General features: G+C 35.4%; 1 protein-coding gene across 2 annotated transcripts in view; it reads right to left on the reverse strand.

Moving 5' to 3' along the window:
• The window catches only part of DNAJC1 (DnaJ heat shock protein family (Hsp40) member C1), a 212,078-nt gene that overhangs the window by 76,132 nt on the left and 115,602 nt on the right, over positions 1-20,344 (reverse strand). The window contains exon 7 of one of the 2 annotated variants that reach the window (XM_021715926.1): positions 16,967-17,119. In XM_021715926.1, the coding sequence (XP_021571601.1) occupies positions 16,967-17,119 (153 nt within the window). Of the gene's footprint in view, positions 1-16,966; positions 17,125-20,344 lie in introns of both variants that reach the window. The other variant, XM_008065292.2, reaches the window with a different exon arrangement.

Here is a 20,344-nt window from a genome sequence, read left to right on the forward strand (position 1 = left end):
GTGGAATATTCTATTTTAAAAGAGTGTATTTGTTACAATATTTATGATGTTAAATTATTTGTTTTGGCTCACTCAATGAAATTAGAACCCTATTTTCATTAATCACAAATTTGAATGATTGTTTTCAAAAAAATTATTTGATATTTGCTTAGTAGATTTAAAGTATTTAACTGTTTCAGGGATGGAAAAAAGGTTATAACTTATAAAATGTCAATCAGTTATAGAAAAAGAAATAACTTAAATTTCATTTAATAGTCATACTAACATTTCTACTAGTTGAATATTTACCATATTTCCCTTATTGCTATAAAGTGCTATAGGCACTGTCACACATGAAAACCTTGAAAAATTCTGGGAAAAATTACCTAGGTTTTACATTTCTAAGGACTTAAGAGTTTAAGATATTCCCTAGATGGATTAATGTATGATTTACTCATATTGGTTGAACTTGTAAAATTCTTGATATCTGAATGTTTTTGCCCTAAAAATGGCAATTGTATATGATTTAGTTAAGTATCTAGCACTGTTGCTGATATTAAAATATTCTATGCAAATTAGAGAAAATGCTATTATATAGGGTTCTTGTGAAGTTCAATGAGCTACTTCATGTACAGCACATAGGGAAGTATCTGGTGCTTAAAAGATGCTAGAAATGAAAATAATGGTAAAAAAGTTTATATTTCCCCTATTTGAATCATGGAATCATCAGTAAAATCAACAGTGAGTTTTCTACTATGGTATTTTCCTCATGCAGTTTGCCTATAAGGGATATATATGTAGATATACTAGCTCTGCTTATAGTTATTCACTACCATGTCATAAACCCAGGAAATTGTACCTTAGAAACTCACCTCTTAATTACATCATTTTACATCAATACTTTGTGAAATCTTGCAGAAGAGGTTTTATTTTTTTTCTTCAATTGGGAGTCTCACTCTGCTGCTCAAGTTGGTTTCACGGCTCAGCACAGCCTTGACCTCCTGGGCTCAGGTGATCCTTCCACCTCAGCCTCCTGAGTAGCTGGGACTATAGACACCCATACTTGGCTAATTTTTAAAAAAATTTCTGTAGAGATGAGGTCTCGCTATGTTGCCAAGGTTGGTCTCGAACTCCTGGGCTTAAGCAATCCTCTCACCTTGGCCTCCTAAAGAGCTAGGATTACAAGCATGAGCCATTGTGCCTGGTCAGAGGCCAGATAAAATATTGAAAACCTTTCTAAATAAATAATGATTAAAATAAAAACTAGTTAGGAAGACTAATAGAGAAATGGTTGGAGAACTTCTTAGTACAAACAGCAGAGAGGGTAAGAGACATATTATTTGTCTTAATCTGGTTTATTATTATTAATTATTATTATTATTGTTACAGAGCTGGAGTCTTGCTATTTTGCTCAGACTGGTCTTCAACTCCTACCCTCAAGCAATCCTTTCCCTCTGCCTCCCAAAGCACTGGGATTACAGGTGTAAGCCACCATGCCTGGCCCTCTTCATTTGGTTTATACTAATGAAAAGAACAAAAGAAAAATTTAAATGTAGATTAAAATTTTGAAAGTGATACCATATCCTGAGCAAGGCCAGAATTAGAGGAAAACTTTATGTTTTAGGGTCTCTCAGTTTATAGAATGCTTTTTAAACATATATTCTCTTACCTCTATGGTAGAAAGAGCAGATAATTTCACACTTTTTGTGTATTAAATGATAAGAAAAAAAAATTCAGATCATACAGATAATAAATAGTGATATAAAATTCAAGTCTCCCAACCTTAAGAATCCAATATTTTGTTTCCCACTTCCTTATTATTTGGTTTCTCAGTAAAGGCACTATGATTAATTGGGCACCTTATAATTTAACAAGTAATTACTGAAAATCTAATGTGCATACATTTTTATGGTAATTTCAACCATAAAAACTATAGACAAAAATTCTAATGAGAAAAAGACTACGGGCTTTGAAACAAGCAAATGCTCCCTAATGACATAGTATTACAGAAAAACACTCCAGTATAATCTCATTTAATTACATCTACAATGATCCTATTTCCAAATAAGGTCACATTCTAAGGTAAGGGAGGTTAGAACTTCAACATGAAATTTGAGGGGATACAAACTAAAAATTCAACTCCTAACACAAAAGATATGAGGAAGATAGATGAAATAAAGGGTCTAAGATCATTGCATTGTCTGCAAATTGGTGAAGAGATTCATACAAGAGTGCAATATATTATCCACTAAAAATAAAGAATGTAACTACATTAAATTCATAGAGAGGAGAAATGGAATATTAAAAATTAATCCAAGAGAAAGCAAGAAAGGAATCAGCAACACATATAAAACAAGAGAGACAAACAGAAAGCAAACACTAAAAGGATATATTTAAACCCTCAAATGTCGGTTTTAATACTGAATATAAATGAAAATAATGCTCACCCAAAATTTCAAAAACGAACACTCAATGGTTTAGCATTTAAAAGTAATCAGTACAATTCACTATTTAACAGATAAAAGTAAAAGACAATAAATTATCCTATTAGATGTAGAAAAAACCTTGACAAAATCCAACATCCATTCATTATTAATAAGAAACACTTAGCAAACTAGAAGTAGAAGGGATTTTCCTTATCTTGATTAAGAATGTCTGTAAAAAACCTGGAGGTAACATCATAACTGGTAGTGAAAGACTAAATACTTTCAAAGATCAAGATGCAACAAAGGTGTCAAGTAAACATTGCCTAGCCAGTCAAAAAGGCAACAAAAAGGCATATAGGGCTTCCAAATTGAAAAGAAAGAAGGCAAATTATCTCTATTTACCGTCAATATAATTATCAATGTAGAAAATCTCAATGAGACTACAAAAAAGCTATTAGGACAAATACGTGAATTTTGTAAAATTGCAGGATAAAAGGTGAGTATACAAAAATCAACTATATTTCTACATATTAGTAAAATATCATCAGAAATTAAAATTTTAAATGCCTTTTAGAATATAAAGACATAAAATATTGAGGCATACAATTAGCAAAAGATATTCTTGAGAGAAATTAAAGACTTAAATAGAAGAAGAGATATACTACATTCATGGATCAGAAGACTCATATTGTTAATTGATCTATAGATTCAATGTAATTCCAAAAACTCCAGCAGGACTTTTTATAGAAATCGACAACTTGATTTTACATCTTATACAGAAATGTAAGTAACCTAGAATAGCCAATACAATTTTGAAAAGAACAAAGCTTGAGAATTAACACTATCTAGTTTCAAGAATTATTATATAGTCAAAGTAATCAAGACAATATTGTATTGGTGTAAATACAGACATAGAGATTAGCAGAATAAACAGGCCAATGCAGTATACGGTCAACTTATTTTCAACAAAAGCTACCATGGCAGTCCAATGAAGGAAAGGATAAACTTTTCAACAAATGGTGCTAGAACATTGGATAACCATACACAAAACAAAAATGACCTTCGACCTTTACCTGACACTTCGACCTTTACCTGACACTATAGGCCAAAAATAACTTGAAATGGATCACATACCTAAATGTAAGAGCAAAACTATAACCATTCTAGAAGGAAAAGAAAGAAAATCTTAGTGACTTTGGGTTTGACAAAGATAACCTAATAATAAAAGAGTTAGTATTAAAAAAATTTATAAAGCAAACATCTGAATTTAAAACTTTTGCTCTTCAAAAGACACTTTTACTAAGATAAAAAGCAAGCTATATACTTGTAGAAGATATTTGCAAAACATACAGGTCACATAGAACCTATATCTAAAATATGTGAAGAACTTCTAAACTTAATAAGACACACTGGGTAATAGACCTAAACAGTTTGTAAAAGATATTCAAATGGCAAATAAACATATAAAAAGATGCTCAGCATTATTAATCATTAGGGAACTGAAAATCAGAATCACATCGAGAGCCTTTTACACATCCACTAAAATGGCTAAAACTAAAGACACTGCTGACAGCCAAGTGTAGGCCAGGATATGGAGCAACTGCAACTCTTATGCACTGCTAATAGGAACATACAAATGAACAGCTACTTTAAAAAACAGTTTGGCAGCTTTTTAAGTATTTAAGCAATACCTATCACATGTTCCAGTCATTCTTCTTGAAGGCATTTACCCAAGAAAAAAAACGAAAGAATTATGTCCACACAAAATTTGCACATAAATCTTCATCGTAGAATTATTTCCGATAGCCAAAAAAATTTTGAAACATCCCAAATGTCCAGCAACTGGTGAATGGATAAAAAACAAAAAACTAGTGTGCAGTGGCTCCCACCTACAATCCTAGCACTTTGGGAGGCTGAGGTAAGAGGAATGCTTGAACCCAGCAGATTGGGATGAGACTAGGCAACACAGCAAGACTCTCTCTACAAAAAATTAGCTAGACATGGTGGTGGCACACACTTGTAGTCCTAGCTACGCATGAGCCTGAGGTAGAAGGATCGCTTGAGCTGAAGAGGTTTAAGCTGCAGAGAGTTGTAATCCTGCTGCTGCACTCCAGTGTAGGCCATAGAATAACACTCCCAACTCAGAAGAAAAACAAAACAAAACTGTAGTGTACCCGTACAATAAAATGTTACTCAGCACTAAGAAGGACAAACCATTGATATGTAAATAAATATAGATAAACTTCACTTATGCTTAGTGAAGGAAGTCAGACATATTAGAGTCTACACTGTATTATTCCATATACATAATGTGCAAGAGCATGCAAACTAATTTAGAGTAACAGAAAGCAGATCAATGGTTGCCTAGGGATAGGTGGAAGACTGAAAATGACAAAGGACATGAGGAAACTTATGGGGAGATATATATGTTCAATACCTTGATTCTGATCATAAGTTCACAGGTATATATATATATATATGTCACACTGCATAAAATGGTACACTTTAAATATATAAAATATATATAGTTTATTTTATGTCACTAGTATATCAATAATGAAGCTGTTGAAAAGGGGGAGATGGATTATAAAAATTATTATTATTTTGAGTTGGAGTCTCACTCTGTCACCCAGGCATGCTCACAGCCACCCTAGGGTGCAGTGGTCAGGGCAAGTGGCTCATATCTGTAAACCCAGCACTTTGGGAGGCCAGGGCAGGAGGATTACTTGAGCAAGGAGTTCAAGGCCAGCCTGGACAATATAGATCTCATCTCTATAAAAACTAAAAACTAAAGAGTACATCAAATATTTAAAATAGTTAATCCAAGAGTAGGACATAAAACAAATTTCAACGGACTAAAATCCTAAAGCATATAATGGTTATTGAAAAGACTAGTAACTTAAACTGAAAAGATGAGAGAGAGAGAGTGAGAATAGGAATACACAAATATCCAATACTAGAAACGAAAAGAGAACATCATTACAGAGTCTATAGATGTGTTCTGTCTTATATGGTATTTATTAGTTACATGAAACTATTTAGAGTAAAATTTATTTACAGTTCAATAAAATTAAAGATCCAGTGTATCAGTCATACTAGCCAAATTTCAAATGTTCAATAATCACATGCCATATTGGTTAGCACAGGTAACATAGAATATTTCCACAATCACAGAAAATTTTGTTATAAACATTAAATAAAAATAAGAAGATACTATGACCAACTTTATACTAATTAATTTCATAATTTAAAATGCAAATTGCTAGAAAAACACAATTTACCTAGACTGACAGCAGAAGAAACATAAAATCAGAATGATTATTAAGTATTAGTAAATGAAATCCCAATTAAAAATCATCCTTCTAAGAAAGTCCAGATGGCTTTACCAATGATTGCCTCTAAATATGAAGAATAACTTAAGTATCTTATGCAACTCTTCCAAGAAGTAAAAATAAAGAACAAACAGGCATAATCTTTTAAACAAATGGCACTGAAACAATTAGATTACTGATAGGCAAACAAACAAACAAACAAACAAAAAAAGCCTCACAAAGCCTAAATCTTACATCTTATAGAATCTTACATCTTTGCTCTGCCAAAGACCTTGTTAAGAAGATGAAAAGGCAGTTGCAAACTAGAAAAAAAAATCTGCACACCAAAAATCTGATAAAGAACCCGTATCTAGACTATAAAAGAAATGATCAAACCTCAATAGTAAAAAACTTAATTAGAAAACAGGCAAAAGACATGATGAAATATTTCATTAAAGAGGATATATGGATGGTAAATAAGCACATGAAAGATATACAACATGACAAGTCATTAGGAAAATAGAAATTAAAACATTATGCAATATCAATACATGCCTATTATAATAGCAAAAATAAAAAATAATGACAATGCCAAACACTGGGAAGAATGCAAGGAAACCGGATCTCTCTTATATTGCTAGTAGAAATGATAATGGTAAAGCCACTTGGAAATACAGTTTGGCAGATTCTAAAAATGTTAAACATAAAGCTAAAAGCATATGACCCAGTTAATCTACTTAGAGATATACAATCAAGAGAAATAAAAACTTATGTTCAAACAAAGTGTTTATAGTCACTTTATTTGTAATAGGTAAAAACTGGAAACATCCAAAATATCCTTAAATAGATGAGTAATTAAATATACTATAGTACAGACATGCCAACAGAATATTCAGCAATAAAAAGAAACTACTAATACACTCAAATGCTTGGATGAATCTCAAGGGCATTATGCTGAGTAAAAAAAAAGTCAATTTTAAGAGGTCACATATTGAATAATTCCATTTAGATCCTCAAAGTGACAAAACTGTTGAGATAGAGAACATATTAGTGGTTGTCAGAAGTTAAGGAGGGTAGAAGGAGTTGGGTGTGAAAAGGAGAAGCATGAGTAATATTTTTGTGGTAACTGAATAGTTGTATATCTTGATTACAGAAGTGGTTAACAAATCTACAGGTGATAAAATGACATCCAGCTACACACAGCCATGATACAAATGCCAGCTTCCTGGTTTTAATATTGTGCTACAGTCATACAAAGATATGACCATTAGGGAAAGTTGGGTGAAAGGTACATAAGAACTCTCTGTACTGTCTTTGCAGTTTCCCACCAATCTATAATTATTTCAAAATAAAAACTTGAAAAAGGAAAAAAAAATTCTATTTTATAAGGCAAATATCTGACACCAAACATGACAAAGATACCATAAGAAAAAAATCAACAATTCTTGTAAATATAAAGCAAAAATCCTAAAAATGTTAGCAAACCAAATAAAATAATTTACTAAAGAATGTTAGTTCTTTTTTTTTTTTTTGGAGTTGAAGTCTCACTCTGTCATCCAGGCTGGAGGGCAGTTGCACGCTCCCAGCCACCGCAGCCGCAGACTCAATCTGCTGAATTTCTGCGATCCTTCGGTCTTTGCCTTTCAAGTAGCCAGAACTACAGGCGTACACTACCACGCCTGGCTAATTTTTGATTTATTGTAGAGACAAGGTCTCACCAAGTTGCCTGGGTGTGTCTGCAACCTGCAGGCTCAGGCAATCCTCTCGCCTCGGCCTTCCAAAGTGATGGGATTACAGACTGAGCCACCAAGCCTGGCAAGAATGTTAGTTTTTAATTCATTAGTTCTTAATTAATTCATAGGACCAAACTTGTACATTTCAGGAAAAGAAGGCTTAACATAAAATCAGTGTAACTTATCTCATTAACAAAGTTAAGGTGAAAAATCATCTGATCAGCTCAATAGATGCAGAAATAAGTATCTGACAATGTTCATTTGTAATAAATAAAAATTATTAGCAAAACTGGAACGATAACTTTAACTTGATTTTTTAAAATCCTAGACTTACATCTACAAAAACTTCCAAATTCCACCCCTTCATAACAACAAACAAAAAAAGAACCAGAACTATCAGAATCAACCTTTTTTGAACTCTGGAAATTAACCAAAGGCTTTTAGGACCACAGACAAAATATATTCAAGAAAAACATCTGATTCTTGATAGGAACAGTAAACTTTATGACACAACCTTACTCCAGCCTAGCCATGGTTCCCCAGATAAGCATGATTTCTGGAGATAACAACCCATATTCCCAATACTGAAAGGAGAATGAATGATAAGTTGCAAAGAATGATAATTATTTTTCTGTCCTGTCTGGTGTCTCGCTGGGAAATAGATTTAATAACTATGTCCTTTTTCTTCTGTTTAACTGAAAACTGGCCTTATGCTAAATTTGCTTTCCTGGAGGCATTTTTTGAAAACATTTACAGGATAATGCCATAGTCTGTTGTCTGAGGCTACAAAAACAGTCGGAACAAACGATAAACCAAAAAGTTTGAGAAAAAAGATTGAGGAATGAAATGCACCGATATTCCTGAAAATCTAGAAGGACATATGCATGCTCAAGGGTGTGCACAAATTCACGAAAGACCTGACAAAGACCTAAGTTCTGAACTGCTTCTGATTATTAAGTGTATACGGAAGCAAGAAGTAAAGGTTAAGACAAGGTTGTAAACCAAAACACACAGAACTCATGACACAGACTGTAATAATTTTTGCTAATAAGTATTTATGGAAATCCCTATCTGATTATTAGCTGATTAATAAGCTAATACAAAAGAGACTCCAGTGGCTACACATGATAAAAAATACAGACTTTACAGAATTCACTCAGAAAACTTACTACCAAAAAAACCCCAAAACAAAACAATAAGCCGACACCACAACAAATCCTCAAAAAGCTAGAGAATGTCTTTTCCAAGTTGCTAATTTCTAACATTCAAAATGTCCACTTTCAACAAAAATAAAAAACTACAAGTCATGCAAATAAACAAGAGAGTATGGCCCATATAAAGGAAAAAAGAAAGTGCCTGAGGAAGACCAGGTAACTTTCCAGACAAAACTTTCAATCATCTATTTTAAATTCGTTCAATGGGCCAGGTGCTGTGGCTCATACACTTTGGGAGGCAGAAGCAAAAAGATTGCCTGAGTTCAGGAGTTCAAGATAATCCTAGGCAACATAGCGAGACCTTGTCTCTACAAAAAATAAAAAAAAACAGCTGAGAGTAGTGGCACATGCCTGTAGTCCCAACTACTCAGAAGGCTGAAACGGGAGGATCACTTGAGCCCAGGAGGTCTAGGTTGCAATGAGCTGTGATTGTGTTACTGTACTCCAGCCTGAGTGACAATGAGACTCTGACACACACACATACAAAAATGTTCAATGAGCCAAGAAAACCATGTCTACAGAATTAAATGAAACTATGAGAACAATGGGTTATCAAATTAAGAATATCAATAGATAAATTATAAACAAAAAAACCTCTGTAGTTCAAAAGTACAATAACTGAAATGAAAAATGCATCAGAGAGGTTCAACAGCAGATTTCAGCAGGAAAAGAATCAGAAAGCTTGATGATATATTTGAAAAGATCAGGTATGATGAAAGCTTGATGATATATTTGAAATGATCAGATATGATGAACAGAAAGAAAAAAGAATGAAGAAAAATGAACAAATCTTCAGAGACATGTAGGACATCATCAAGTATGCCAACACATGCACAGTGCAAGTGCCATGAGGTGGTAGGAAGAGGGGGATGGGAGAGAGAGAGAGAGGAGAAGTATGGAGAAAAATATTTGAAAAAATAATGGTCCAGGCCAGGCATGGTGCCTGAAGCCTATAATCCCAGCACTTTGGGAGCTGAGGTGGGAGGGCTGCTTGACTAGTCTGGGCAATATAGTGAGACTTTGTCTCTACAAAAAATAAATAAATTGACTGGGCATTGTGGTGCATGCCCCTAGCTATTCAGAAGGCTGAGGCTGGAGAATTGTTTGAGTCCAGGAGTTCAAGGCTGTGGTGAGCTAAGAGTGTGCCACTGCACTCCAGTCTGGGTAACAGATTTGACTCAAAAAATTTTAAAAAGACAAAAGAAAAAAAGAAAAGAGCCAGGCTCGGTGGCTCAGCCTGTAATCCCGCGCCTTTGGGAGGCTGAGGTGAGTGGATTGCCTGAGCCCGTGGGCTCGAGACCCGCCTGGGCAGCGAGACCTCATCTCTACTTTAAATCAAAAAAATCAACTGGGCGTGGTAGTGCATGCCTGTAATTACGGCTACTTGGAAGGCTGAGGCAGAAGGATTGCTGGAGCCCAGCAGGTTGAGGCTGCGGTGGCTGGGAGTGGCCACCACACTCCAGTCTGGGTGACAGAGTGAGACTCCAACTCAAAAAAGAAAAAGAAAAAAAGAAAGGATGGTCCAGCAACTTTCAAAATGTGAAGCCCAAGGAACTTCAAGTATGATAAACTCAAATAGATCCACATCCAGATGTATAATAATCAAACAGTCAGAAGCTAAAGACAAAGATATAATCTTGAAAGCCACAAAGGAGAAGCAACTCATTATTTGTGAATAATTCTCAATAAGATTAACAGCTGATTTCTAATCAGAACGGTGGAGGCCAACAGGGAATGGGATTATGTAATCAGTGGTGAAAGAAAAAAAATTCTATCAAGAATTATACATCTGGCTAAAATTATCTTTCAGAATGAAGGAAAAAAATCAAGATATTCCCAGAAAAAACAAAAGTGAAAGGGCCAATTGCTAGCACACCTGATATATAACAAATATTAAAGGGAGTCCTTCAGAAGGAAATGAAAGAACACTAGAGAGTAACTAAAGTCCATATGAAAAAATAAACATCGAGAAAGACAACTACATAGGTTAAAAACCAAAGACAATATAAAGACCTTTTTTGTTTGTCCTTTTCTTTTTTATCTCATTTAAAAGACAACTGCATAAAGCAATAATTATAAATCTAGGTTGATATGCATATAATATATAAATATTTAATCTGTGACAGTAATAAATTATAACAGGCATAAAGGGGAATGGAATGGGGGCTAAATTTTAATACACTTCTGAAACGAAGTCTGCATTAATCCTAAATAGATTACTATAAACTAAGATGTTAATTGTAACCCCTAGAGAAACGACAAAATGTATACCTAACCCAAAGACTTATATTAGAATGTTCCAGCCGGGCTCGGTGGCTCAGCCTGTAATCCCGCGCCTTTGGGAGGCTGAGGTGAGTGGATTGCCTGAGCCCGTGGGTTCGAGACCCGCCTGGGCAGCGAGACCTCATCTCTACAATAAATCAAAAAATCAGCTGGGCGTGGTAGTGCATGCCTGTAATTCCAGCTCCTTGGAAGGCTGAGGTGGAAGGATCGCCGGAGCCCAGCAGGTCGAGGCTGCGGTGGCCGGGTGCAGCCACTGCACTCCAGTCTGGGCGACAGAGTGAGACTCCAACTCAAAAAAAAAAAAGAATGTTCCTAGCACCTTTATCTATCATAGCCAAAAAGCAGAATCAAGCCAAACGTCTATTAGCTGATTAATAGATAAATAGTACGTGATATAGCCATACAATGAATTATTCATTCATAAAAAGAAATGAAATACAATGCATACTACGATATGAATAGACCTTGAAATTATTATGCCATATTAAAGAAGTCAAACATAAAAGACCACTTAGTGCATAATTCCAATTACATAAAATGTCCAGAATATACAAATCCACAGTGGTTGACAGAAGAGAGGACGGCAGAGAATTGAAACTCATTTCTGCCGGGCTTAGTGGCTCAGCCTGTAATCCCACGCCTTTGGGAGGTCAAGGGGAGTGGATCGCCTGAGCTCGAGGGTTCCAGACCCGCCCGGGCAACTTGGCGAGACCTGTCTCTACAATAAATCAAAAACTAGCTGGGCATGGTAGCGCGCACCTGTAGTTCCAGCTCCTTGGAAGGCTGAGGTGGAAGGATCACCAGAGCCCTGCAGGTCGAGGCTGCGGTGGCTGAGAGTGTGCCACTGAACTCCAGTCTGGACAACAGAGTGAGACTCCAACTCAAAAATAAATAAATAAATAAAATAAAAATAAACTAACTTCTAACAGGTACAGGGCATTTTAGGCTTTTCGTTTTTATATTTGGTCTGATGAAAATATTCTGTAATTAGATTTTCAAATGGTATACTTTCAATGGTGAATTTTATGCTTTGTAAAGTATATTTGAATAAAAATGCTATAAAAATCTTACAGCGTACACCATATTTAATAGTAAAATGATAAAGTTTTAGTAAATAATTTCCAAGATGAAATAAAAATTGTCAATGATGAAAGCTTTCTTTGAGATTAGGAATGAAACAAGGATACTTGCTATCACCATTTCTATTCTACAGTGTATTGAAGATTTTAATCAGGACAAATAAGGAAAAAAATGATAATATATAGAGAAACCATTAAAATTTAAAAAATAAATTTAGCAAGATTGCTGAATACAGGGTTGTCATGCAAAACTCAAATGTATTTCTATATACTAAATGTACTTAAATTTCAGAAGCAATACCACTTGCAATATCATTTAAAAACACCAAGTACCCATGATACATCTAAGAAAAAAATGTGCATTGTGTACACACAAAGAAGTCGCAACACATTACTGAATGAAACTTTAAAAGATTTGAATAAACAGAATTATTCATGGGTTGTACAGTCAATAGTCAATACTATGTGGATGTTCTGTCAGTTCCTCCAGAGCTAATCTATATATTCATGGTTATCCAATTAAATATTTCAGCTGAATAATTTACAGAAAAAAAATAAGCTATTTTATAAATTTATATGGAAATTTATTTATTAATTTTTTTTATTTTTATTTTTTTTGAGTTGGAGTCTCACTCAGTCGCCCAGACTGGAGTGCAGCGGCACGCTCCCGGCCACCGCAGCCTCGACCTGCTGGGTTCCAGCGATCCTTCCGCCTCAGCCTTCCAAGTAGCTGAAACTACAGGCATGCACTACCACGCCCGGCTAATTTTTTTGATTTTTATTGTAGAGTTGAGGTCTCGTCAAGTTGCCCAGGCGGGTCTCGAACACTCGAGCTCAGGTGATCCACTCACCTCAACCTCCCAAAGCGTGGGATTACAGGCTGGGCCACTGGGCCCAGCTATATGGAAATTTAAAGTGACAATCTTAAAGAAGGGAAACAGAGTTGGAAAATCACTGTACCAAATATCTATTATAAAGTTATAGCAATTAAGACAGAATGGACAAGTACACAAATGAAGCAAAGTAAAACATGAAAACAGACCTATACAGCTAAGGGCACATGGTTTATGATTAATATGGCATTGGTGGAGCCATAGGAAGCAGTCCTTTTAAACTGGTAACAGGCCAGTGGATTTGGAGAACTTTTGAAAAAAAAAATTAATCTTAATCACTACTTAATGCCAAACAAAAAAGTAAATTCCAGAGGATTGTTCTAAATGTTTAAGTAGAACACTAAAGCTTCTAGAAGGATTTGAAAATATTGTTATGATTTTGAGGTAGGAGGATATTTCTCAAATAAAACACAAATAAAAACAAATAAGGAAAAGTTACATTGTGACCCGCCTGGGCAGCGAGACTTCATCTCTTCAATAAATCAAAAAATCAGCCGGGCGTGGTAGTACATGCCTGTAGTTCTGGCTACTTGGAAGGCTGAGGCGGAAGGATCGCCGGAGCCCAGCAGTTCGAGGCTGCGGTGGCTGGGAGCGGCCACTGCACTCCAGTCTGGGCGACAGAGTGAGACTCCAACACAAAAAATAAAAATAAAAAAGTTACAGACTGCTGATTATAATTAGTAATATCTGGTCATCAAAAGACACATGACGAGATTTAAAAGGCAAGCCAGAATGGGAGAAAATATGTATAAAAGACTCATTTCTGAAATACATAAAGAACTCTTGACAAACCTGTATTAATTATGCAAATTAAGCCATATCACAAAATACCTACAAGAATGGTTCAAATATAAAACATGTGACCGAGTGTTGGCAAGAAAATACAGTAATTGGAATTTTCATATCCTGCTGCTGAAGTATAAACTGATAAAAACGGTTCTGAAAACAGTTTAGAAGTAAAGTTCACTACTGAACAACGTGGGGTTTAAGGGGTATCGACCCCTGAGTAGTCAAAAACACAAGTATAACTTTTGACTCACCCAAAATTTAACTATTAATAGTTTACTACTTGGCTCATGACTATAATCCCAGAACTTTGGGAGGTGGAAGCAAGAGGACTGCCTGAGCACAAGAGGTGAAGACCAGTGTAGGTAACTGGTAAACTTGGTGAGACCTCATCTCTACAATAAAGAAAAAAATTTAGCTGGGCGTGGTGGCACGTACCTGTAGTTCCAGCTACTTGGAGGGCTGGGGTGGAAGGATTGCCTGAGCCCTGCAGGTAGAGGCTGTGGTGGCCATGAGCATTCTACTGTACTCCAGCCTGAGCAACAGAATGAGACTCTGATCATCCCCCCAAAAAATTAGCCTACTGCTGCCTTACAGATAACATAAACACTAGATTGATATATATTTGTATGTTTATGTATTATATACTGCATTCTTGCATTAATTGAGAGAAAAAATCATAAGGAAGGGAAAATATATTTTTTTACCATTCCTGTATTTATCAATACCGTAATTTTATATTGTCTGTCTGAAATGGCAGGAAACTATACTTGCAGACCTCAATCTACTGTACATATCAAGCAATTCAATTTTTTTGTTAATGTCATGACTTCTCTTCTTGTTGGAAGCACTTCTAGTATCATTACTGACACTATTATATAGGTTTCACGGTGTTTACAATTCAAAAACAAAAAGTAAACAAGAATCACGAAAGATCAAATTTTACTGGGATATGTGATTTACTAGAGACAAAAACTGCTCACACAGAGATGATTAGTGTCACAGGGCATTTCAAGCAATACTTGCAACACTTGAGCTCACTAAAAGAACAATGAGATGTGGTATACATTATTATAATAGTACAGTATTTACTACAGCTAATTTTATGCAGTTACAATCTATTACTGCATCTTTACTTTTTTAATATCTCTCTTGACTGTGAATGGCTCCTGTACAATCTGCAAATGTTTGTGGGAATATTTTTTTTCTTTTCTTTTAGAGACAGGGTCTTGCTCTGTCACCCAGGCTGGAATGCAATGGTACAATCATGGCTCACTGCAGCCTCAAGCTCCTGGGCTCTAGCAATCCTCCCACCTCAGGATCTCAAGTAGCTCGGACAACAGGTATGCACCACAATTACTGGCTAATTTTTAAATTTTTTGTAGAGACGGGGTCTTGCTATGCTGCCCAGGCTGGTCTTGAACTCCTGGCCCCAAGCAATCCTCCTGCCTTGGCCTCACAAAGTGCTAGGTTTACAGGCATGAGTCACTGCATCTGGCCTTGACACCACAACTAATTTTACTTGTCTTGCTATTGCCACCACATTTGCAGTTACTTCCTGTACTGAAGTCTTGAACTCTTCAAAGTCATCTATGATGATTGATACCCATTTTTTCCAAACTCCTGTTTATGTTGATATTTTAAACTCCTTTCATGAATCATGAATGTTCTTATTGGTATCTAGAATGGTGACTTCTTCCCAAACGTTTTTCAATTTACTTTTCACAGATCTACCAGAGGAATCATTCTCAATGACAGCTACAGCCTTATAAAATGTATTTCTTAAGTAAGACTTGAAAGTTGAAATGATTCCTTGATTCATGGGGTTGCAGAATGGATGCTGTGGTAGCAGGCATGAAAATAATATACATTTCCTTGTATAGCTCCATCAGAACTTCTGGGTGACTAGGTGCACTGTCAATCAGCAGTCAAATTTTCAAATAAATCTTTTTTTCTAAGCAGTAGGTCTCAACAGGGTGCTTACAATATTCAGTAAAGCATGCTGTAAACAGACGTCTTGCCATCCAATCTTTGTTGTTCCATTTCTAGAGTACAGGCAAAGTAGATTTAGCATAATTCTTAAGGGCCCTTGGATTTTCAGAATGGTAAATGAGCACTGGCCTCAAGTTAAAGTCACCAGTTGTATTAGCCATGAGTCAGCATAACCTTTGAAGTTTTGATGCCAGACATTGACTTTTCCTCTCTAGCTATGAAAGTCCTAAATGGTATCTTCTTCCAACAGAAGGCAGTTTTGTTTACATCGAAAATCTGTTGTTTAGTGTAGCCATTTTCATCAATGATCTTAACTAGATCTTCTGGATCACTCCGTCAATACTTGTTTCACCTGACACTTTCATGTTATGGAGATGGCTTCTTTCCTTCAACCTCATGAACCAATCTCTGCTAGCTTTTAACTTTTCTTCTGTAGCTTCCTCACTTCTCTCAGCTTTACAGAATTGAAGAGAGTCTTGCTTTGGATTAGGTTTTGGTTTAAAGGAATGTTGTGGCTGTTTTGACCTATCTAGACCACTAAAACTTTCTCCGTACTAGGAATAAAGCTGTTTTGCTTTCTTATTATTCATATATTCACTGGAGTAGCATTTTTAGCTTCCTTCAAGAACATTTCGTTTGCATTTGCAACTTGGCTAACTGGTGCAAGAGGTCTAGATTTTGGTCTGTCTCGGTTTTTGACCAAACCTCCTTACTAAGCTTAATCATTTGTATTTAAACTGAGAGACATTCAACTCTTCCTTTCACTTGAATACTTAGAGGTCATCATAGGATTCTTAACTGGTATAATTTCATTATGGTGTGTCTCAGCAAGTGGGGAAGCCAGAGGAGAGAAATAGAGACTGGGAAATGACCAAATAGTGCAGCAGTTAGAATATATCTGTTTAACATTTAAAAATTAAGTTCACTGTCTTATATGAGAGAAATTTGTTTTGCATCCAAATAATTATAACAGTACCATCAAAGATAATGACCACAAATCACCATAACAGATATTATTTTTAAAATGTTTGGAATATCATGAGAATTACCAAAATGTCACATAGAAACACCAAGTAAGCACACACTGTTGGAAATAGACTTGCTTGATGTAGGGTTGCCACAGACCTTCAATTTGTTAAAAAAAAAAAATGCAGTATTTGTGAAGTATAATAAAGCAAAGCAAAATAAAGCAAATAATAAGGTATTCCTGTCATTTATGTACTTTTCTGCATGTGTTTTAATCAATTAAAACAAGTTTTATAAAGTTTACCTGTTTTTTCTGTATTCTGTTCCTGTTTTCCAGCCAATCATCCATTTGTTCCTCAATTTCTTCTATGGATGTTCCATGATCATAAGACTGAATATATGTACTTTCAAAAGGTGTGTATACAGGAAATTCAGGTTTTGGTTTTTTAACTTTCTTCTGTTCTGAAAAAAAGAATGTTTAAAAGAACTAGTTATTGAAATTTGTTAAGAATAAAATGAATTTTTAACATTTTATTCATAGATCATATCTAGAAAGAACACATAAGTATTATTCTTTCATCAAAATAGAATTATTCTATTATAAATAACTGCTGCAAGTTTTATCATACATAATCCATTGCATTGTTTTTAAATAAAACTCAGTGTTTTTGTTATTGTGATAATGATCATGACATAACCATCATATCAATTTGTATATATCTTTGTTTTCAAAGTACTTTTCACCAAATATTTCATTTTGACACAATGGAAATAGCTTTAGTGGTTTTTTTTGTTTTTTTTTAAATTAAATCAATATTTTTTATTATGGTTTTGTGGAGTACAGTTAAGGGTTAGGTGTACAATTACGTTTCATTCAGGCACCCTGTTGATAAGAGGTGTTTCCCCTTCCCCAGACAGATATTTACTACTGTTAATCCCATCCCCCCACAGCTTTAATGTTTTAAATCCAAACTTTATCACATAATCATTTTATAATATTGGACAAGTAACAACACTTAGAACAGTATGAATTTTCTTGCCTGTAAAACAAACAAACAAAAAATTGGCTCTCAATAATATTTATCTTCTCAATATTTTACAAAGGTGAAATTAAAACCAGCAGCATCAGGAGTAGTTATCAATAGGAGATTATCAATTGGGCTCTTTGCTAAATCCCATTTTAATTAGAGACCTAACGCAGAGAAGCAACTCCATTTTTTTATTTTTATTTTTTTTTGAGTTGGAGTCTTACTCGGTCGCCCAGACTGGAGTGCAGTGGCCGCTCCCGGCCACCGCAGACTTGCCTGGGGGGCTCCAGCGATCCTTCTGCCTCAGCCTTCCGAGTAGCCGGAATTACAGGCACGCGCTACCACGCCCGGCTGATTTTTTGATTTATTGTAGAGATGAGGTCTCACTGCCCAGGCGGGTCTCGAACCCGCGGGCTCAGGCAATCCACTCATCTCAGTCTCCCAAAGGCACAGGATTGCGGGCTGAGCCACCGAGCCCAGCTGCAACTCCATCTTTAATTACTATAGTCAAAATCAACCAGCCTCATAACAACATATTCACCATCCTGTGTGTATACATATGTGGGTTTGTTTGCATGTAATTTACTGCCAATAATAAAATCAATATGATATTGGGATAGAAATAGCAAACTAGAAGAGAACAGAGAACACATAAGTACAGATGCTCAGTGACCTATAAACCTGTCTTATGTTGAAATATCAATAAGGCGAAAATGCATTTCATACACCTAACCTAATGAACATGATGGCTTAGCCTAGCCTACTTAAACATACTCAGAACAGTTTACAGTTGAGCAAATCACATAGCAACACAGTACACTGCAGAGTATCAGTTATTTTACCCTTGTAGTTGTGTGGCTAACTGGAAGCTGTGGTTTGCTGCTGCAGCCTACCACTGCAAGGAAGAGAATATCCTACCTCATGGCGCTAGCCTAAGAAAAGATTCAAAATTCAAAGTACAGTATTGCTGTTGTACCATCATAAGGTCAAAAACCGTAAGCTGAACCATTGTAAGGCTAGATCTGTCCATATTTCAATTCAGTGGGAAAATATTCACTTGAAAGAAAACTGAACACAACTTACACTGTATACAAAAATGCATTCCAGCTGGATAATAGACTTGATTTTTAAGACTAAAACAATAAAAATCATGCAAAAAGAAATCTAAAAAAAACCAAAACCACATGAACTATTTAAAGCTAGAGGAAATCTTATCTAACACTGAAAACCCAGATGCTATAAAGAAGATAAAAGATAGAGTAAAAAAATCAAAAGACAAATAATAGATTTGGAAAACATATGTAATTTAGAATACAAACAGAAAATTGATATAAAGAGTTTATAAATTGATAAAGAGATAAGCAACCCAGTAGAAAAACAGGTAAAGGTCATGAATACGCAATCCACAAATGAAAAAAATTCACATAGCCAAAAAAACAAGAGGCTTATATTCTCTAAGAGCTAAAGAAATGCAAATTTAGTCATACCATGATATGATTTTATACCTATTATATGGGTAGCAATTTAAAAATCTAATGAGATATACTGTTGGCAGGGAAAGGGCAATTTCTAAATTGGTGGTTTACATGTGAATTATTCAATTGCAGTGTTTTGGGTAGAAGTCTAAGAATATAAGTTAAAATTAAATTAAAATACATAAACTTTTCCCCAGCTATTACCCCAGAAGTAAAAGCACTTAAGTGTAAGTGCATGTGGGTAAGCAGGTGTTTGTGTGTATATGACTATTTACTATTTCTTCATAGATACTAAACTTTACTATAGACAATGCAAACTAACAAGAGAAATGACTTAAATAAGTATGGATCATATATCTACACTGAGGAATATTAAATCACCACTGAAGTAGAGCTATAGCATTTGACTAACAGAGATTTCCAGAAGTTTCAGCAAAAGCAAGATGCAGAAAATCATGTAAGAGTCCAGATTTGTAAAACAAATAATGCCTCTCTAAATCTTCATATATGCATGTATATATATATATTCAAAGAGTATTTGAGCATTATATACAAACACAGGGAAAAATGAATTAATAACAAGGCATGTAGGGGGACAGTGAAGGAGAGAGGAATGTAGAGACAAACAATAAAGGAAAACAGAAGGAACACCACAGTAAAAAAAAAAAAAAATTCCTTTGGGAGGCTGAGGTGAGTGGATTGCCTGAGCCCGTGGGTTCGAGACCCGCCCAGGCAACTTGGAGAGACCTCATCTCTACAATAAATCAAAAGCCGGGCGTGGTAGCGCGTGCCTGTAGTTCCAGCTACTTGGAAGGCTGAGGCGGAAGGATCACCAGAGCCCAGCAGGTCGAGGCTGTGGTGGCCGGGAGTGGCCAGTGCACTCCAGTCTGGGTGACAGAGTGAGACTCCAACTCAGAAAAAAAAAAAAAAAATTACATACATGAATGTGCATTTATATATTTATAGGTATAAATATAAAAATAAAATTTAAAAAGACTACATAACACAAATCTATCTGAAAATCCAGATTTCTAAAACCAACAAACTAATAGCTTAATAAATATTCACTGGCTAGGTGTGGTGGCTCAGCCTGTAATCCCAGCACTTTGGGAGGCCGAGGCAAGAGGATGTCTGAGCCTGGGGGTTCGAGACCAGCCTGGGCAATTTGGTGAGACCTCA

This window comes from Carlito syrichta, unplaced genomic scaffold, assembly GCF_000164805.1.
Source record: "Carlito syrichta isolate Samal-C Ts95f unplaced genomic scaffold, Tarsius_syrichta-2.0.1 Scaffold103335, whole genome shotgun sequence".
NCBI classification, from domain to species: domain Eukaryota; kingdom Metazoa; phylum Chordata; class Mammalia; order Primates; family Tarsiidae; genus Carlito; species Carlito syrichta.